Raw genomic sequence first — 19,786 nt, 5'->3', positions numbered from 1 at the left:
TCAGCAAATAACACATTTCATTGTTTCCATTCATTTCATTATACGTTGTCTCCTATAATTTCTTTTATTTCCTCTTGGGTGTGGAACCAAGACCCCCCCCCCCCCGCCTGTACGCCATTAATTGAACGTAAAGCTTAATGTAGGAAGGGTCCCGAAAGGGGGGCGTTATATAGAGCCAATTGAAGGTTATAGATGAAGAGCCCCTAGTGCGTGGGGTCTGAGGCAAAGCCCCGGTAGCTTTGCATAAAATTTAGCAAGCGTATAGCACAGTGTTGTATGCAGTCCATCTTTCTTCCCGCTCTTTATTTTCTATCCTCGCGGCAGCCCGGTCATATTAAGTTTTTTTTATCTTGTCCCTTTTCTTTGTTTTCCAATTTTGCTTATGACTTGTTCCATTCTACCTTCATTTCCTGCTATTGTTTGCTATTTTGTCATCTTTTAATTTATTTCCCATCATGCTATATTGCATTACATAGGCCTATTTCGGATTGATTTGTTCTCAGTCGTTCCTTTTCCCGCTTTCCTTCCGAATCTTTTCCATTAAAAATATTTGTTTCTTCTTCGTTTTCTTTTCACTTTTCCCTTTCCTTTCCCTTTCCTTTTCCTCCTTTCCAGTGGCGTACCTAGGATTTTCCACGGGGGGGGGGGGGGGGGGCAAAACCGTCCGCCAAAAAATTTGACAAGCAAAAAAAAAAAAAAAAAAAAAGCTCGTCAGGGGGGGGGGGGGGCAATAAAGGTCTTCAAGCTCGTCAGGGGGGCAAACTTCCCCCCTGCCCCCCCCCCGTAGGTACGCTAGGGCTCCTTTCCTTCTCCTTTCCTTCTCCTTTCCCTTTCTTTCTCCCTCCCTTTTCTTTTTTCCCGTTTTTTTTATTTTCCCGGTGAAATCCGCCAGGGAGGGCAGCTTAATTAATTGCCCCCCTGTCCCCCCCCCCCCCCCCCCGCCTGTTACGCCACTGTGGATATGGTGATGCATTGATCACTGGTGGATCCAGGTAGTGTCACGTCCGGCCCGTGCCCCAAATATATATTTTCTTGTCAAATTTTTCCTTGAACAAATGATCTCCATTTTGAAGCTATATAGTGAATAAACCTTTTTTTTTTTTGGGGGGGGGGGGTGTCAAATTTCCTGTAAAAAAATGTCCCCCTTTTAGGGTCTTCACACTTCATGTATAACTTGCTGTTCTTATTTGAGAGGGGAGTTCAAGGAGAAGTTCACTCTGGCAAAAGGTTTGTAAATAAAAAATAGAAAAAAGTAAACTCTGGCAGCTGACAAGTGAAGATGGGAATCGAACATATGTTAATAGGTCCATGGTTTCAACGACTGGAGGAAAGGCAAGCTATCGGCCACATGCGGAATTTTAAAGATGGCGGCCTCCACTCATGAAAAAAATGTGGCTTCATTTCGTGGTATGGGTTTAGATGATCGCGTCCTTAAGGTAATTTGACATTTTGTTATTTTCAAATCTTACCGAATTAATATCTATTCATAATTTTATTATTTTGTGTAGTAGAGTTTGACAGTTAGAGTACTCTTTTGAATGCGAATTTGACAATTTTCTTAAGCTTGGTCCCATAAATTGGATTCTGTGTCACGTCCAGTGCTAGACCAGAACTTGGCAGAAGCGTCGGTCTCTGTTTTATTGATTCCTAACGTTAGGCCTAGGCTAGGGAAATAGAGGGTGAAATTGGTTTGTTTCTCTTGATCTTATCTATATATGAACCTTCATACGCCTGACTAAAAATGCGTATGTAGGGGTTAAAAATATTTAGTATAATATTAATAAATATGAAAAATGATAGGTTTCTTTAAAGTTTAATTTAATACCAGACCGATCTCGTTTAGATCCCTCGATCCATTCGTAAAAATAAAAACCGCGATACAAGGCTTGACCCACTCACACGTATTGCGAGGTTAGTATACTGACCTTCACCTTGGGCTTGATCCGCTTCGTATAATATGATGTAGGCCTACCTTCGATTAGCTTATTCAGTTATACTTATAGCGATGTTAGTTACAAAATGCCGTTTTGAAGAACAATTTTATAGACAATAATTATTATTTAACAAATACTAAAATATAAAACTTTATTATATAAATAATTATTATTATAATAATAGATATTATTGGTCTGATTAGAATTTAGAAGTGTTAATTGGGCAAAATAAATGAAAATAAAATGAATATTAGACCAACTGGTTATGAGACGAAATGGTCATAGAAGAAATGGTGATTACATGTAGATGAAATGATGATTGGACCAAATGGGTCTTAAATGGAATGGCATTAGACTACATGAAGGTGGACCATGTGTTGAGTTGACGAATTCATTAGTGGATGAATTGGCAATTTACCGTCTTTTAGACCCTAATGTTATTCGGTGCTAATGCAGTTTTGCACCGGCTGACTTCGAGCAAATTTCCCCACCAGAAATTGTTTATAAATGCCCTCGGCTTTCCCAAATACGGCTGTATTTCGGCTCCGATCTTGCTGTTATCGTTCTTATTCTCAGTCAGACATGGCTTCGCCGCAATTTTTATACGGACGTACATGTAAGTTAGGGAACAAAAGATTTGCCTGCGGTAGCTCAGCTTGGTGAGCTGCGGGCATATTGACCTTGAAATGTGGTTTGAGACTTGATATGACATAATTTGCGAACCATGTCTGGTGGGGAAATTTGTAATTTATAAATTTATAAATCCAATGTTTATTTTCACCTAGGCCTACATGTATCTTAAAAATATTTCATAAAATCTTGGAATGTATCACTGTGTTTTGCGGTCACATTACACTTTTACTCATCAATTCTATTACTCGGTGATGCTTTTAGCTTTATAAAGGTGATGCTTTTAGCTTTATAAAGGTGAAGTTTGTATCAATACTGTGAATTCAACTTGAAAACTAAAGCTTTAAAGAAATTCATGGGGACAGGCTGCAGGCTGGCTGTATATTGTGTTCTTCATGACAACCTAAAATTTATCAGTTTGTATTACAAAAAATATTAACATGGCCAAAAAAAGTAACTGAGTACTTTCAAATCAAATGCGCAAAACCCGACTTTCACAGAGAGGTTTCAAATAAGTTATCTCATGTAATGTTTGATAAGTAACTTCAGGTATGTTTTGTGGATAGAGAAACTCCTATCAGTTGCATTACTGTCAGTTGAATTACGTTCAATCACATTTAAAGTTTGTCCAGCACCATTTGCTTATTTTACCTTCAGATTATCCAAATGAAAATTATATAATACATGTACAAACAGTAGTTTGTATGGTTCAGATTTATACACAAAGATACTTAACACAATTTTGTTAGAGATTTTGAATCCTCTTTTCATAAATGAACTTCCATATGAATACCCATAACATCAGTGGCACCTACATGTATTCAATTATTATTCACTCAAAACCAAATTTGCCCAATCTTGTATATCCCCTATATGATGGCCCTCATGAAATATGAAAAATTACAATTTACCTAAAGGGATATGTGCTCCCTCATTCATAACTGTACAGATCAAAGTTGCATTTTCATTCAAAATTTAGCAAATGAGGATAAGAACTGTCCTGTATAGTTATTTCATTCAGATTTTGCTCATATATTGAAAAAAAAAATGGGAAGCTACTTTTTTATTTATTTATTCATGTTTAAAGGTCAAAGTCCACCCCAGCAAAATGTTGATTTGAATAAATAGAGAAAAATCAAACTAGCATAACCCCGAAAATTTCATCAAAATCGGAAGTAAAATAAGAAAGTTATGGAATTTCAAAGTTTCACTTATTTTTAACAAAACTGTGATATGCACAATTTGGTGAGTCAGTCGATGATGTCCATCACTCACTATTTCTTTTGTTTTTTATTGTTTGAATTATACAATTTTTATTTTTTACAGATTTGACAATAAGGACCAACCTGACTGAACCATATAGTGTAAAACAATGCTATCTACACATGTTCAGGGAGGAATTAATCATCGATTCACTTGACAATGAGGAGAAAATTAGAATATTCAAATTTCATATAATAAAATTCAAAAGAAATAGTGAGTGGATGACGTCATCAGTCTCCTCATTTGCATACCGACCAGGATGTGAATAGAACTGTTTTGGGAAATTAAGCAAAACTTTAAAATGTCATAACTTTCTTATTTCACATCCAATTTTGATGAAATTTTCAGTGCTATGGTTTTTGGATATTTCTCTTTTTATTCATATCAACTTTTTGTTGGGGTGGACTTGTCCTTTAATATTGCTCTTGTTCCATGATGATGTGATTTCTACAGGCCCTTGCAAAGCTTGGCTGGTCTAGTCCTACTCTGATTCAAGAGAAAGCTATACCTCTTGCCTTAGAAGGAAAGGATATACTGGCCCGGGCAAGGACTGGATCTGGCAAAACAGCAGCCTATGCTATCCCTCTTGTTCAAAAGATCCTAAGTTCAAAAGAGGTAAGTGTTTTTTTTTTTTTTGGGGGGGGGTGTACTGTGGCCCAGATGTCTTTGTAACTTTTTCAATGTTACAACTTTTCAAATATTTCCTCAGATGATTTAGGAAATATTGCCATGTCAGACACAATTATATATATATTTTTTTTTTGGGGGGGTGGGTTGTATTGTTGCCCAGGGTTCTTTGTAACTGAAATGTTTTCATTGAACAAATCTTTGAATGTTACAACTTTTCAAATATTTCCTCAAATGATTCAAAGGAAATATTGTCATTTACACATAACTTATTGAAATTAAGTACTGTTCAGGCTGGTACTGTTACCCTGTCAGACACAAATTTAACATGAGGTCCTTTGTTTGATTACAAATTGAAATGTACACTACATGTGTATTTGTCGCATTGCTATCTGCTCTGCACTATTAATCTTTGCAGTAATTTAGTGCTAAATTTCCCATTGTACTGAGTACCATTGATTTTTTATACCCGTAATTTTCAAGTCTTGAAGAAGGTTTGAAGATCCATATCTTTGAAAATGTGGCACAGTTTAAAAATATAATGGAAATTTATTATTTTTTTACACATTCATTCTAATTTTCTTATAGTTTTGTTTTTATGATGATTTGTATCCATGTATCAACAAAATTGAAAAATATTGACGTGCTTAATTCACTCTGAATAGTGCATAAGGTGTAAAGCATATGAAAGACAAACGAAAAATTAAACAGAATTTACCAGAGCGACATTCAAGAATTAACCATAGGAAAAATTAAATGTGTACGTCTTGATGTAACATTAGAAGGTTTCATCCAATGAGTAGTAAATCACACAGACATTCAACTTTCATTGATGAAAATTCTAAGAAATATGTTTTGTAGCATTATTATTTGAATTTGTTGAACACTGTGCATATGTGTTTGGGTAATATCTATTGGTCATATTTTGCATTTGTAGATAATTTATGCAAAGTGTTACTGTGTGTCATACTTTCAAAGTATCAATCATTATGCATTTGTCATATTAATTTGCATGTGTCTTTCCTTGCAGACAGCTAGAGAACAGGCAACTCGAGCTTTGGTCTTGGTACCCTCCAGGGAACTCTGTTCACAGGCCTATAGGAATTTACAGGTAAATCAACATACTTGGCCTTGCTCCACAAAACACATAAAATGATCTTTAAAAAGTTACTTCTCAAAGGAAGTTATTATGTACATTTATGTATTGAACTTTGAAGTGATGTTAAAATGCTAAGTATAATTTTTTTTTGGTTTTTTTGTGTGTGTGTGTTTTTTAAATAATTTTTTTATTTTAAAATAATTCATTTATTTATTTCATTATTTTATTTATTATTGGTATTTTTATTTATTTATAATTTTTTTTTTTTTTTTGGGGGGGAGGGGGTTCAATGAGCAATCTCATATTTCATAGTTATTGCATTCCTGACCCAATTTACATCAAATTCTCACAGTGAAAGCAGGGGAAAGAGCTAAGTATAGTTAACATTTGAAATAGTTATGGATGATTAAATATCAAATGTGCTGATAAATGAGTTTGTACACATTAGAGATTTGAATTCTGAATACAGGCCAAGTTAAAACTGTAACATGAGGCTCTGCAATTGATCGTGAGGCTGATTTTTATGATTTATTGAATTGAGTATTGTGTGTGATCAGTCATAAAAATCAGTTCTACAATTAATGAATAAAGCTTTATGTTATGGGGGCCCAGAATGTTGGCTTGAAAATAAAGTATCATATCAATTTGTTTTTGGTTTCAGGAGATCAGTAAATGTTGCTCTAAAGAAATCCGATGTGCTGATGTCTCCGGTCAAGTGGATCTGTCAGCCCAGAGGTAATGTGAAGATTGTAAACAAAGATTTATTCAAAGAGTCAGAACCTTTATTTTGAAAGAGAGTTAGAAAATCAGAGAAGTACAGGAACATTTTTTTGAAAAATGAAAGTTGGTCACAGAAGAACAAATTCTATAAAATACAATGTACATTGTATTCATAATTGTGTTATGATGATGATGAAATTGATGATTATGATGATGATGGTGGTGGTGGTGGTGGCGGTGGTGGTGGTGATGGTGGCAGTGGTGATGATGATCATCATCATGATGATCATGATGATAATCACTACGACAATGATAATGATGATGATGATAGAATATAATGATAATAATAACGCAGTTCTTGTATAGCGCATATCACATTATGTCATAACGTCCCTATGCGCTTCCAAAGGACTTGGATATTATTACCCTGGCTTTAGCTCCGCAGCCTTTTACAGCGCGGTGACATTTCAAGGAATAAATTCCTGCCAGGTACCCATTCACCTCACCTGGGTTGAGTGCAGCACAATGTGGATGAATTTCTTGCTGAAGAAAATTACGCCATGGCTGGGATTCGAACTCACGACCCTCTGTTTCAAAGTCAGAAGACTAATCCACTGGGCCACAACGCTCCACATAATAATAATGATGATTATATTGTTATGATGATGATGGTGATGATAATCACTATGACTCTGACAATGACAATGATATTATTAATGACGTTAATAATAGTAATGATTAAAGTAATAACAATGATCATTGTGACAATTTGGATAAACTAATGTAATCATAATTTGCATTTTCTTTACTTGCAAATATTACAGACCCCTTCTTATGGAGAGACCGGACATAGTTCTCGGCACACCCAGTCGGATCTTGGCCCACATCCAGGCCAAGAACTTGTCTCTACAGAGATCCCTTGAGATGCTCGTCATCGACGAAGCAGACTTAGTATTTTCCTTCGGCCATGAGGCGGACATGAGGGCACTGCTCTCTCATTTCCCAAAGATTTATCAAGCCATATTGATGTCAGCTACGTTAAGTGAAGATGTAAAGACCCTCAAGAAATTGGTCTTACACAATCCAGTAAGTTTGGATTTCAGATTGTATCTTTAATTTCTCCTTAGTTTATGTTTCCTCACTATTAATTGATGATAATGATTTCTTGGTCTGGGTCCCGTAACACAAAGGTTAGCAATTAATTGTACGCTTGATTTTTACGATTGATTGTACATTGTAGTCAATGTAATCATTCATAGAAAAATATTCTTTGATCATTACTAAGCTTTGTGTTATGGGCCACTGGTCTCATGAAAACTTACAACTCCTTTGATTTAATATCAGCTTGATAGTTATCTCAACTTTGTAATTTATGTAATTGCTGAAATATTTGCAGAGATTGTATTTCAACTAATTTCTCAAGTATAAGAGCTCTACAATTTGTAACTTTCATGCATTACCATAGCTGCAAGTGAAAGCAATTCCAGAATAGTGATGTTAACAAAGTGTGATGTAGAATAAGGTTATGAAAAGTGAAATAGGAAATTATCTGTCCACTAAACTCCTAGCTTTAATACATGAGGATGTACCAAGTGAAGATGAGTTTTGTGTTGAATCATGCTTTGTAACTGCACAGAAAAGGTGCTCTATCAAATGCTTAATGGATGTTTTAGAATGGTTCCCAAGTTCTTATAAGATAAAAGTGGAATAAACTGACACAAATAGTAAGGTCTAAAAGATTTATCTGTTTTATATTAACATTTAAATCCTTAAAACTTAGATGCAGATGAAGTAGAGAAGGAGGATCTCACTTCGAATAATCACAAATCAATCATTTCCTATTTCCACACAGATAACACTCAAACTTGCAGAATCTCAACTTCCAGAAGCAGACCGCCTAAGCCAGTATCAAATAAGGTGTATAGAAGAGGACAAATTTCTACTCATCTACACACTTCTGAAACTCAAGCTAATCAGAGGCAAAACCATCATCTTTGTCAACTCAATAGACAGGTGTTACAGGTCAGAAGAAGAATTATTCTTGATTTTTTGGTCTCACCTGCATAGCAGAGTGAGACTATACATGTAGGCGCCGCTTTTCCGCTAAGGTTAAGTTTTTGAAATGTCATCATAACTTAAAAAATATATGGACCTAGGTCATGAAACTTGGACATAAGGTTAATCAAGTATTACTGAACATCCTGCTTGAGTTTCACGTCACATGACCAAGGTCAAAGGTCATTTTGGGTCAATGAACTTCGGCCAAATTTTGGGTATCTGTTGATTTACCATCATAACTTTGAAAGTTTATGGATCTGATTCATGGAACTTAGACATAAGAGTAAACACGTATCACTGAACATCCTGTGTGAATTTCAGGTCACATGACCGAGGTCAAAGATCATATAAGGTCAATGAACTATCGCCATGTTAGGGGTACTTATTGAATTACCATCATATCTATGTAAGTGTATTGGTCTAGTTCATAAAACGTGGACATAAGAGTAACCAAGTATCACTGAACATCTTGTGCGAGTTTCAGGTCACATGACCAAGGCCAAAGGTCAATGGACTTTGGCCATGTTGTGGGTATTTGTTGAATTACCATAATTACTCTGTAAGTATATTGGTCTAGTTCATAAAACTTGGACATAAGAGTCATCAAGTATCACTGAACATCTCATGCGAGTTTCAGGTCACATGACAAATGTGAAAGGTCATTTAAGGTCATTGAACTTTGGCCATTTTAGAGGTAATCATTAGATTGCTGTTATAACTTTCAAAGTTTATAGATATAGTTTATAAAATGTGGATAAAGGGGTAATCAAGTATCACTGACAAGTTTTAGGTCACATGATCAAGGTCAAATCACTCAAATGTCAATTAATGTAGTATTGTATCATTATATGAATGGTGTTTCTTGTGAATAATTATTTTATAGTAGTTTTCAAAGTCAGCACTGCTACTATATTGAATCGCGTGATGCAGGTGAGACAGCCAGAGGCATTCCACTTGTTTTCATTATTGATCCCCCCTCTATTTGTCCTTGCTGCCCCTGAACTATGTAATATACTACCAATCGTTATAAGAAGATGTCCATTGCTAATTATCTTCAATTCAAAATTAAAACTTATATGTTCAGTTAAGAAATTGCTTAATGGAGGGGGGGGGGGGTAAATTAATGGATATGAATACAAGTACTGAGGGAAAGCAGTAATTATGACCCTTGATTTAAGTTTACAGTTTCACAAAAATTTGATTAATGAAACATATCGTATTTGTCTCTAGACATTTGTAATTGATTGTAATTGTAATCCTTTGTATTTCTTCCTCTTTAGACTAAAATTGTATCTTAGAGTAGCTTTCAGTAGCAATCTGTGTCCTAAACTCAGAAATACTAATTAATTAAAGGCGCCACATCATAAACAAGATAAATATGCTTGTAATCGATTGTATTTATAATCCTTTGTATTTCTTTTTGTGTAGACTGAAACCATATCTGGAACAGTTCTTAGTAGCAGTCTCTGTCCTAAACTCAGACCCACCAGTGAATTCAAGATGCCATATCGTAAACAAGATCAATATGCTTGTAATTGATTGTATAATCCTTTGTATTTCCATTTGTGTAGACTGGAACTGTATCTTGAGCAGTTCTCAGTAGCAGTCTCTGTCCTAAACTCAGACCCACCAGTGATTTCAAGATGCCATATCGTAAACAAGATCAATGTGCTTGTAATTGATTCTATTATAATCCTTTGTATTTCCATTTGTGTAGACTGAAACTGTATCTCGAGCAGTTCTCAGTAGCTGTGTGTGTACTGAACTCAGAATTACCGGTGAATTCAAGGTGCCACATCGTAAACCAGTTCAATACTGGCCTTTATGACATCATCATAGCCTCCGAGGAATCTAGTCTCTTTGAAGGACGGAAAACGGATGAAACAGATGAGAAGAAAGAGAGGAAAGGAAAGGGTCACAAGTAAGTAAAAATCTTGCACTTCTGCGGGTGTTTTGAAAAAAATTATTAAGAGGGCATTGCAAGAAATTTTACAATCTATGCAAGTCAAATTTATTTCCACAATCATAAGTCATGATGCAAACAATATTGTGTGAATAATAAGACAAGAAGGCGTCCAGTTCATGTGTTCTTATTTTATATCCCATCATCTTTGTGAATTAGATCTAGGCCCGTTTCGGGTACACGTGTACACGCACGGTCAAGTCAGTGCACGTGTACTGAATTCCATGACCCTGTACACGGTAGCATCTGCATAAAACTTGTGTGGGAGTTGTAAACAAGTGAACAGCCTCGCATTAATTCTAAGTTCTCATACGCTGCACAAGTTTTAATCACTAAAATTCCACTTTCATACCCACCTTTGAAGTTCTGTATTTGTGCAAGAATCCACAGCGCTCACTCACATGAAATCACTAAGCACATAATTTCCAGGTGAAACAGTCAAGATCAGCTTAAATTTCCCTCTAGACACAATAGCCACACACTCACTCGCGTTCATGTTACAGCTCACGTCAATGTGTTCGTCGAAGGTTCAAAGTTTGTTGACCTTTTATGATGTCATTGTTTTGACCTCTCTCCCCCTCTCTCTTATCTTACGTCCCTCATCTAACCCTTTCAACCCTCCTGCCCTTGACTTCTTTTTCTCCGCTGCCATCTCTCATTCTTTCTTTCTTGTATACACAGTCCCGTAATTCCCCATCTCTCCCTTCCCTTCTCCTCCACGCCGATCAGGTTGTTTTTCTCTATATTGTCTTTCTGTACCCCCTCTCTCTCCCCATGTCTCTTTCACTCTCTCCCCCTCCTGATGAACTCTCAACTTTTATGCAAACAAAGCACATGGTGCGATCTGTAGACCCGCCCTTTGTTCAGAGTGGGTTCAGTAATGGGTCAACTCCAGTTGTGGATTGTGCAATCAAAGACATGCATGTTTCCTGTGTTATGACTCGAACCATAGAGGAAGATAATGGGAGCAAATAATGCGGTATAGATGATTAAAATGAAATTAATCTGGTAGTGAACGTATACATTATATGAATGATTATAAATGAAGGAATGAAATGAAAGGATGAAAATTATTGAGTTGGCCTGATTTTTCTAACTCTTTCAATCTAGCCCACCCTCTCTCCTAGACAAGTCTCTTTCCATCTCTCGATCAACTATCTTCCCTCTCTCTCTCTTCTTTCTCCAACCCCTCTCTCCACTGTTGCCCCACCCCTTCTGCGGATTGTTTATCAACATTCAAGAAAGCCGTGCCCTTATTCAGGGTTCAAATAAGGGTCAATGATCGAAGTGCATGTAATTCAACTCCAGTTGTGGATTGTGCAATAAATTCACGGTACAATCAAATTTTAGCTTCTGTGTGTGCACGGGGATAGGAGTGTACACTGTTTGCAGTGACCATGCCATAGCGATGGAGTGGCGGTTATGTCAGTGTCATCTCCAATCTCCGGCACAAACTTTCGAGTGAGATTGGCGATTTAATGATATCAAAGCAATCTACAGTCATTTTTCAACACTTTATATTTGCTTAAGTTATAAGAAAGAAAAATCAAGTGAAAAAATGTGAGTATTGTAATCACCAGTTCATGAATTATTGGTGGAAATTTTGACATCGCAAGTTATCATACCTATCATAGCTGATTGTTTGTGTTTACAACGTGTACACAACTGAAAAACATGCTGTGTACACGTGCATCAAAAATGGACTTTCAAAACGAGCATAATTAGATCCTCATGCTTTTGTACTATTGGTCTTTAAATAGATGTGTATAAAATGCTCACAAATCCACAGATTTATTATGTATTCTTCTGAGATAATGGTTTGCACATCCCGTATTGTTTGATGGATCAGATGCCTGAATAATTTAGTGCAAAAATATAGATTTGGATCAATATTTCCACAGTTTCTCTGACATAGTTGCAAACCATTCATTAAATTGTCCATTTCACATGTTGTTCAGAAAGTAAATATTTAATTGATATTATTTTATTTTGAGGAAAGCAAGATTAAAAGAAATAAAAATGATACACAATCAATATATCCATTATCCCTGAAAAATATATTACCTTTCGATAGTAAAATTTGGACTACCGGTATACATGGTGTAACAGATATTTGTACATAAATCTTTTTCTGCTAAAATGATTGAAGTTATGTAATACGATTCCACATGAATATGAAGGACAACCTTTTAAGTACACCTTGTCGTAATGTCGTAATGTGTGACTGCTCTTTTAGAGATAATCCATATTTGATCTTTTTTTTCAGAGGAAAGCAAAAGAAAGATAAAGAGTATGGAGTGTCAAGAGGGATTGATTTCCAGAATGTCTGTAATGTTATCAACTTTGATTTCCCTGAGAGTGTCAAGTCTTACATCCACAGAGTGGGAAGGTATGTATAAAGTGTTCCCATGGTTATTATGTGGTCATTCTAATTTAACTCCAAACAAATTTTTTTTTTTTAAACCTGCATTTTTATGAAATGTTGGATTTCATCCCACTTCTTCCATAGTTCTGACAAAGATAAAAACAAAATAAAAATATATTGTATCAGGGCTCGATATAAGAATTCAGAGAGACAAGGCAATTATTTTTTGTTAAGGGCACATGAAGGAAAGAGAAGGTGGTGCTCACTTAAGGAGGCATCCAAGGCCATTAAAAATGGCATCGATAGTAAGAAATACTTTTCAATGAGACAGATGCGCTGGATTGCAACAGAGCACCAAGGCCACAGACAAAAAGGGCACTTATTATTGCCTTTAGTTTAAAAAAATACTTGGAAGGGCATCAAGGCCACTTTTGAAGGCATTTGAGGCCATGGCCTTGGTTGTATACTCGTGTCATCCAATTCTTCTCATTTCAAAGCACAAGTGATTTTAGGACAGCAATGTGAATGAGATTGCAACAGCATTGGTGAATAATATTGCAACTGGTACTTCATAAAAGTGTTGCATTAGTACCACCCAGTTTTCTATGAATGTTCAAATAGAAAATTTGATATTCATTCCTTCACCTATTGAATAAAAGTGAATATTGAATATTAAAATGAGAAATGTAATTCTTTGATTAATGTAGATAATATTGAAAATGCTCAGCACTACAATTTTAGTGCTGTGAATGCTTCTAGGAAAAACAGGAGTTAGATTGGCTGTAGAACATGTGATCATCTCTCACTGACTTTCACAGTTTTTGATGATCCACAATAATTCTAATGAACATGGATCTAGCACTAGATTGTTTGTTCTCGTACAATGACCTCCCAGCTCAATACTAATATTTGATTTTACGTAAAGCCTAAAAGTTTTGTCTACCCATGTGGAAATTGTATTTATGAACATGCTTATTTGGTTTAATACACAATGTTGTTTCTTTATTTACAGGACAGCAAGAGGAGAAAAGATGGGAACAGCGTTATCATTTGTAAATGAGGATGAGCAAAATCTTCTTGATAATGTAGAACAAGAACTTGTTGGAGGTAAGTTCTATGTCTGATATCACTTCCAGTAAATTTTCAACTTTTGGTACATGGTTTTGATTGCTATGACCGAGTAGTAAAAATCAGTAATTAAAACCTGGCAGATTTAACTGAGAGAGTCCAAATTGATCAACCTGAAAGAGGACAATTGCATTTGTTACTGCACATGCACTCAGGCATTGTATGGTAGACCTTTGACCTTGCAAGAAATATTAGTACAGACTTTGGACCTGTTCCCTTCAGTGAGCTATTAGTGTTCACCTAGTAATTTCTTTGCCCTTTCTGGTACTCTTAAATCTAGCACTAAACTAGAGCTGGCTATCTTGGCCAGTGCTTTTCAGGTATTAGACATTGTACAAGGTGTAATGAGCCTGGCTTGGACCACTCATATATTGCAAGGGGTAAGAGATCAGAATAAAGTTTCTTCAATTATTATTTTTTTCTTCAGATGATGGAACACCTTTAGTCAAACCGTATCAGTTCAAGATGTCAGAGATTGAAGGATTTAGATACCGTGCCAAGGTAAGCAGTCATAACACCTATATCCAATAGCCTTCCATACAACTGAATCTCCGCGGCCCATATTCACAAATAAAAACTGTGTTAAATCATGGTTAAACTATGGGGAGCCATCAGCCAAATGTGCTGTCCTCGTCTACACTATTAATCCGCTTCTATATAGCGCTTAATACATCGGAACTACGTCTCCAAGCGCTTTACAGATATATTATTGTCCTGGTCATCGGATCCTTGCATGCCGGCATACAATATATGCACCTTCTCCACTCCCTGGGGAACATTCCACAAGAGGCCCAAGACTCAATTGCTAGGCATTCTACATAGGCTTTCACATCCTACCGGGTACCCATTTAACACCTTAACTCTTATGCTATGTATTTTTGCATGGGGGAGTGTCAATGATTCTAATGTATTTTGGGGTCTCGGGGTTTGCCTATTGCATGAATAATTGGGTGTTCTAATGTAAATTAGCCATTGAATGAATCCAGCTCCAAATATGCTCATTTCCATTCATGTAGATATTTAGCAAGAAATTTAATCCATATTGTACTGCTCTCAAGCCAAGTTAGGAAGATAGGGTCTTGGCAGAAATGTATTCCTTCAAACGCAGAGTGCCTAACAGCTACTCTGCTGTTAAGTCATGTTAAACATGCTGCATAGTTGCAGAGTGCTTTAATTAGAGACTAATGATAAGTAAGTGCTAAGCCCTATACAAGCAAGTATAATTATTATTATTGATTATCTGATTAGATCTTAAAAGATGTGGAGCTGTTTAGACCTATGATGTGTGATGTATAGATTTTTTTTTTTTTGGGGGGGGGGTGAGTCTTGTAATAATAGAGGCATTTATTTAAACACTTTCAGTCCTGAGTCCATCTTCTTTTTAAAATATTTGTCATACTACCCAGGATGCAATGCGAGCAGTGACAAGGGTAGCAGTTCGCGAAGCCCGGGTGAAAGAGATCAAACAAGAGATCTTCAACTCCAAGAAACTCAAGGCCTTCTTTGAGGACAACCCAAGGGACCTACAGCTGTTGAGACACGACAAGGTGTTGCATCCTGCCAAGGTCCACTCAGATCTCAAGAATGTACCAGAATACCTTGGTAAGAAGATCGTCCTTGTGATAGCCAGGGTCCTGTTGCATAAAAGGTTTCTTTGCCATCCAATGGTAACCACCATAGTAACAATGCTAAAGAGCCAATCAGAATCATGGATTCCATAGGAGTTACCATTGAATGACAAAGTTTCTAGGATTGGTCCAGAAATCTGTTACATGAAATTTTAAACCTCGTCATCCAATGGTAACTTCCATTGTAGTGGTGCTCGGCAGCCAATTAAAATCAAATCTTCACAAAGTTACCATTTTTGCCTAAGTGGCAGTGCTTATACCATGCTATTTATTAAACTATAAAGTAATGCCTTGTCCAAACCTATGATCTCTATCTCAAGTAAAAAATACTTTGCCATGGCAGTAGGTACACTATGCCAATAGATACAGCATCATGGCAGCCATATTTCTTTGTTTTATTCACTTTTCTGAACATTTAGAATTGAACACAAGAATATGTTGTCCAAGCAGTCTTATATGATGACATTTAAAGACTTTTTCCAAGATTCAAAGTAAAAATCCCATTCTAGCACTATTGTAATCATTATTGCACACTTTAAAGGTCAGATTGGAATTGCGATAGCCTTACTGAATAACAGGAAATCAAAAAAATTTCTCTTTTTTAGATATATAAGTACTACCATTTTTTAAAAACTTTTAGAGATTGTTGATCACACAAAAGAAGAAAAATATAAAATTCCTCTCATTTTATTAGAAGCAATGTTTTTTACTTATGACAAAGTTAATTTATGGGTTTAATTATTGATTCTTAAACATTCTTTTATATCACTAACATTTCATCCTTGTGATTCGTTGTCAGTCCCCAAGGCATTGAGAGGTACCATACCAACTACAAGCAGACGGAGAGCTCCAAAGAGGACAGCGGAGGGCACTGTGGGACAGAAGAAAGAGTCTAGGATAGCCAAAATGAAGGTATGGGAGATCTTCTCATGGCCATATTCTTACCTCCACCACCGTTTTCAGGTTTTCTGTCATTCTCACCCAGCTCTATTCTTGCAATAACCAAAGAACTATTTTTGCAAGAAATCTTAGAATTTCAATCGTGCATGTATATAGGAGAAATGATGATCTATTAAATTTTGAGGTCGAGGCTCACAGAGGTCATAATATTCATGAAGATATCTTGTTCTTTGGATAACTCAAAGAATGTTTGAAGAATCAACTTTGAACTCGACCCATGTATGCATATGGGAGCAAAAAAAATGGATGAGATTTGGGGTCAGATGGTCAAAGGTCACAGAGATCATTTTATACATGAAAATGATTCATTTTATATCGTAAAATGAAAATCCCTTTCTTTTACTTGCTTCTATCTTCAACCAAGACAATTCAGGGTGATAATTAGTATGATGAATAATAATGTACATGTATATCACTATTTCATTTGGCACTTCATACATGAGCGTAATGTCTTAAGTTGAATTCTTATGGACCCACGACAGTAATATTTATATCTTTATCTTACAGAGGAAAACTGAAGAAGATCCACTGAAGAGCTTCAAATACAAGGGAAAGAAATGACATCAAGGACCAATATGATACTGAACCCAGGTGGACCCTTGTTAAGTGAGCCATTAAAAGAACTTTGTAGGACCATGTGCATGGAGCATGGAGAGCTGCAATGGTATCTCCAATCAGACTCTTGTATATGGAACATAGTGAACTACTCTTAAATATGCTTCTGGACGACAACATAGGAGTGTCATCTTTGTACATCAATGCCATCAAACGGGCTATCTACAGACTTGGTGATTTCAAGTCCGGTGTTGGCGTTGGTGTTGTAATTTGGATTGCTTCCCCTAGCTCCAAAACCTATTCTTAGTTTGTAAAACTGATCCAGATCACACTATTGACATCCTAACCACTAGTGAGTGACTTTTCAGGACCATCTTCATTCTATGTTTGGTGTAATACTCGTGTTAAAATTGACCTAACACCAAAAGGTCAACACTGAACTTGAAATCCCCCGTTGTGACTTCAGAAAGAATTCATCCCGTCTCTCAATATCTCTTCTCTCTTTCTTTGTCTGTCTGTCTCTTTCTGTTTCTTTCTGTTTCTCTCTGTCTCTTTCACTTTAATCCTTCCTCCACTTATTGTAGAATGTATTACACTTAAATCCCTAGTTGTGTTTGGTAAATAACGCATTACTGAATCATTGAGATCACGCTCATGAGATGTACTTTACTCTCTATTCATCAACGACATTGCACTTGTGATATCATTGGCACCTAAGCATGAGTTTTACTCACACTTTAAAGGGGAATGAAGCCTTTGGAATAAGTAGGCTTGTATCGAAACAGAAAAATCAAAGAAACATATCAACGAAAGTTTGAGAAAAATCGAACAAACAATGAGAAAGTTATGAGCATTTGAATATTGCAATCACTAATGCTTTGGAGATCCTCCCATTGGCAAAGCGACAAGGATGTGTGATGTCACATGTGAACAACTCCCATTGGACTATGGAATACCCCCAAAATGTCTCTTTTTGCTTTTTTTAGGGTGATACAAACTCTTTATCCATGATGTATTCTTTAAAAATCTGTAGTACATGCCCTCCTATAGAAAGAACACATGATCTACTGATATAGCTCTTCCCCGATATCAGTCTCCTGTGTGGTTGCTTTTCTGAATCGTAGGATCAGCCGTGGTGAATCCTGTAGGTTTGCACTAAGAGCTGCAGCCATATACTCTGTAGATGCAGGGGTAGGTGATACTGACTTCAAAGACAGTTCTACTGCCAGTGATGAACTTCATCATTCCATGCACAAAGAATGTCGCTATCTGATTCGTAAAATATTAATCATGCGATAAATTGTAGGTTTACCCATCAGATGTTAGTTCGGCATATCGCTTGGTCTATAGATTCACCAATGGTTAAATTATCTGGAGTATTCCCAAAACAAAATTCTGCTGGATTGTTTATTTTCTATCAGAAAGGCTTCTATATCCAATCAACTTGGATTGATTCATATGGACCCATCAAATCAGTTAGGTCAGCTAGTTACCTTCACTGTCTCACTATTCAGTAATGTTAAGGATTTGGTGCCAAAAGTAAGACACTCAAACAAGACACCTTTTGCAAATGCACTGAAACCATCTTTTATAGCAGTTTATAGATCTTAAGACATTCACTCTATCATTAAATACATCTAATGTAATTTATTGGTAGTGATTTTGTTTTGGGTCTTAAGGGATGAGCATTACATAAGTGATAACAATTCCCCAGTCTTCAATAGCACAGAGCACTGGATGTTGTAACAAATCAAGGTTTTGAATCTGTTCCTTAAGGACAGGAGTAGCTTGATTAGTCAAACATCAATCACATTCACCTTTTTCTTCCACTTTGTCAAATTCATGGAGTATAGTGAGTGATTGTGTAAGCGACCGGCCTTGTATTACAGAAGGTGCGCGTAATAAACATTAAAAAAAAAATTATACGCTCAAAAATTCGCAACATCCTTCCAAAGGGAACTTGAAAAATAGCCAAAAACACATTTTCAGTCTTTATATTCTCAAAATAATAAAAAAATTGCAAAAATAGCTAATCAGTGATTTTGTCGTATTCTCAACTTTTCCCATGGAAAACACACGTTCAGTATACGATACCATTTTCAAGTGACCAATATATTTCACATGTGAAGAGGGGTCCGATTAGAAGCTGATATCGTAAAGAAAAACGATTTCAGCAAAATATTTACATATCTATATTTTGTAGGTATTTGTGAGTATATGGTGAAGTTTGGTGAATTTTATGAGAATATTGTGTTTGATATGATTGAATTCATGAAAAGTGTTTGGTAATACGATCCACTACCATACTAGTTCATCATCAACCATCCAAACTCTCCTATTTGAAGATCAGCTCGATGAGGTGGAAAGCAAAGAAATCGTTTCGTTAAATTTGTTAATGCTTTTGTATTTTAACTTCAATGTTACAATATTTACTTCATACAGAGTTATACTATCTGTATTGGTGGATGCGTCATGGTCTAGTGGTTCTGACTCTCGCCTTTCAAACACGGGGTCGTGGGTTCGAATCCTAGCCATGGCATGTTTTTCTTCAGCAAGAAATTTATCCACACTGCTGCATTTAACCAAAGTTAGGTAAATGGGTACCCGGTAGTAAGAAATTCCTTGAATGCTCGAGCACCCAATCAAGGTAGCCGTGCTGAAGCTGGGGTAATAATAATATTGCCATGTTAAGCAGGGCCCGCTGGGAGAACAGTTTGCGGAACTGAAGTGGCTACCCTGGGTAAAATATGACGTTATTAATATTATTTGCTGATGAGATGGATGCGTTTTTTTTTTATTTATAGAGTGTATGAATAAAATACTTTGGCATAATGAATATTCAACTGCATTTATCTG

General features: G+C 36.2%; 1 protein-coding gene across 1 annotated transcript; it reads left to right on the top strand.

The window, feature by feature from the left end:
• The first annotated feature begins 1,325 nt into the window (after nt 1–1,325).
• Nucleotides 1,326–19,766, top strand: LOC129272436 (probable ATP-dependent RNA helicase DDX56). Its single transcript, XM_064108018.1, has 13 exons — nt 1,326–1,436; nt 4,281–4,442; nt 5,485–5,565; nt 6,215–6,288; nt 7,098–7,359; nt 8,126–8,295; nt 10,049–10,252; nt 12,561–12,683; nt 13,672–13,766; nt 14,215–14,288; nt 15,194–15,389; nt 16,215–16,327; nt 16,883–19,766. The coding sequence occupies exons 1-13, from the start codon at nt 1,365–1,367 to the stop codon at nt 16,934–16,936; spliced, it is 1,680 nt and encodes a 559-aa protein (XP_063964088.1). The 5' UTR covers nt 1,326–1,364; the 3' UTR covers nt 16,937–19,766.
• The last annotated feature ends 20 nt before the right edge of the window (nt 19,767–19,786 follow it).

Source organism: Lytechinus pictus, chromosome 12 (assembly GCF_037042905.1).
Source record: "Lytechinus pictus isolate F3 Inbred chromosome 12, Lp3.0, whole genome shotgun sequence".
Taxonomy (NCBI): Eukaryota; Metazoa; Echinodermata; class Echinoidea; order Temnopleuroida; family Toxopneustidae; genus Lytechinus; species Lytechinus pictus.
The sequence above is the reverse complement of the archived record's forward strand: the minus strand, read 5'-3'. Positions and strand labels throughout refer to the sequence as shown.

Bases quoted from the DNA above. Each gene is read 5' to 3' on its own strand.
- LOC129272436 (XM_064108018.1), top strand. From the start codon at position 1,365: ATGGCGGCCTCCACTCATGAAAAAAATGTGGCTTCATTTCGTGGTATG. The intron at 1,437-4,280 runs GTAATTTGACAT...TGATTTCTACAG, and splicing joins TAGATGATCGCGTCCTTAAG to GCCCTTGCAAAGCTTGGCTG. The intron at 13,767-14,214 runs GTAAGTTCTATG...TTTTTTCTTCAG, and splicing joins AGAACAAGAACTTGTTGGAG to ATGATGGAACACCTTTAGTC.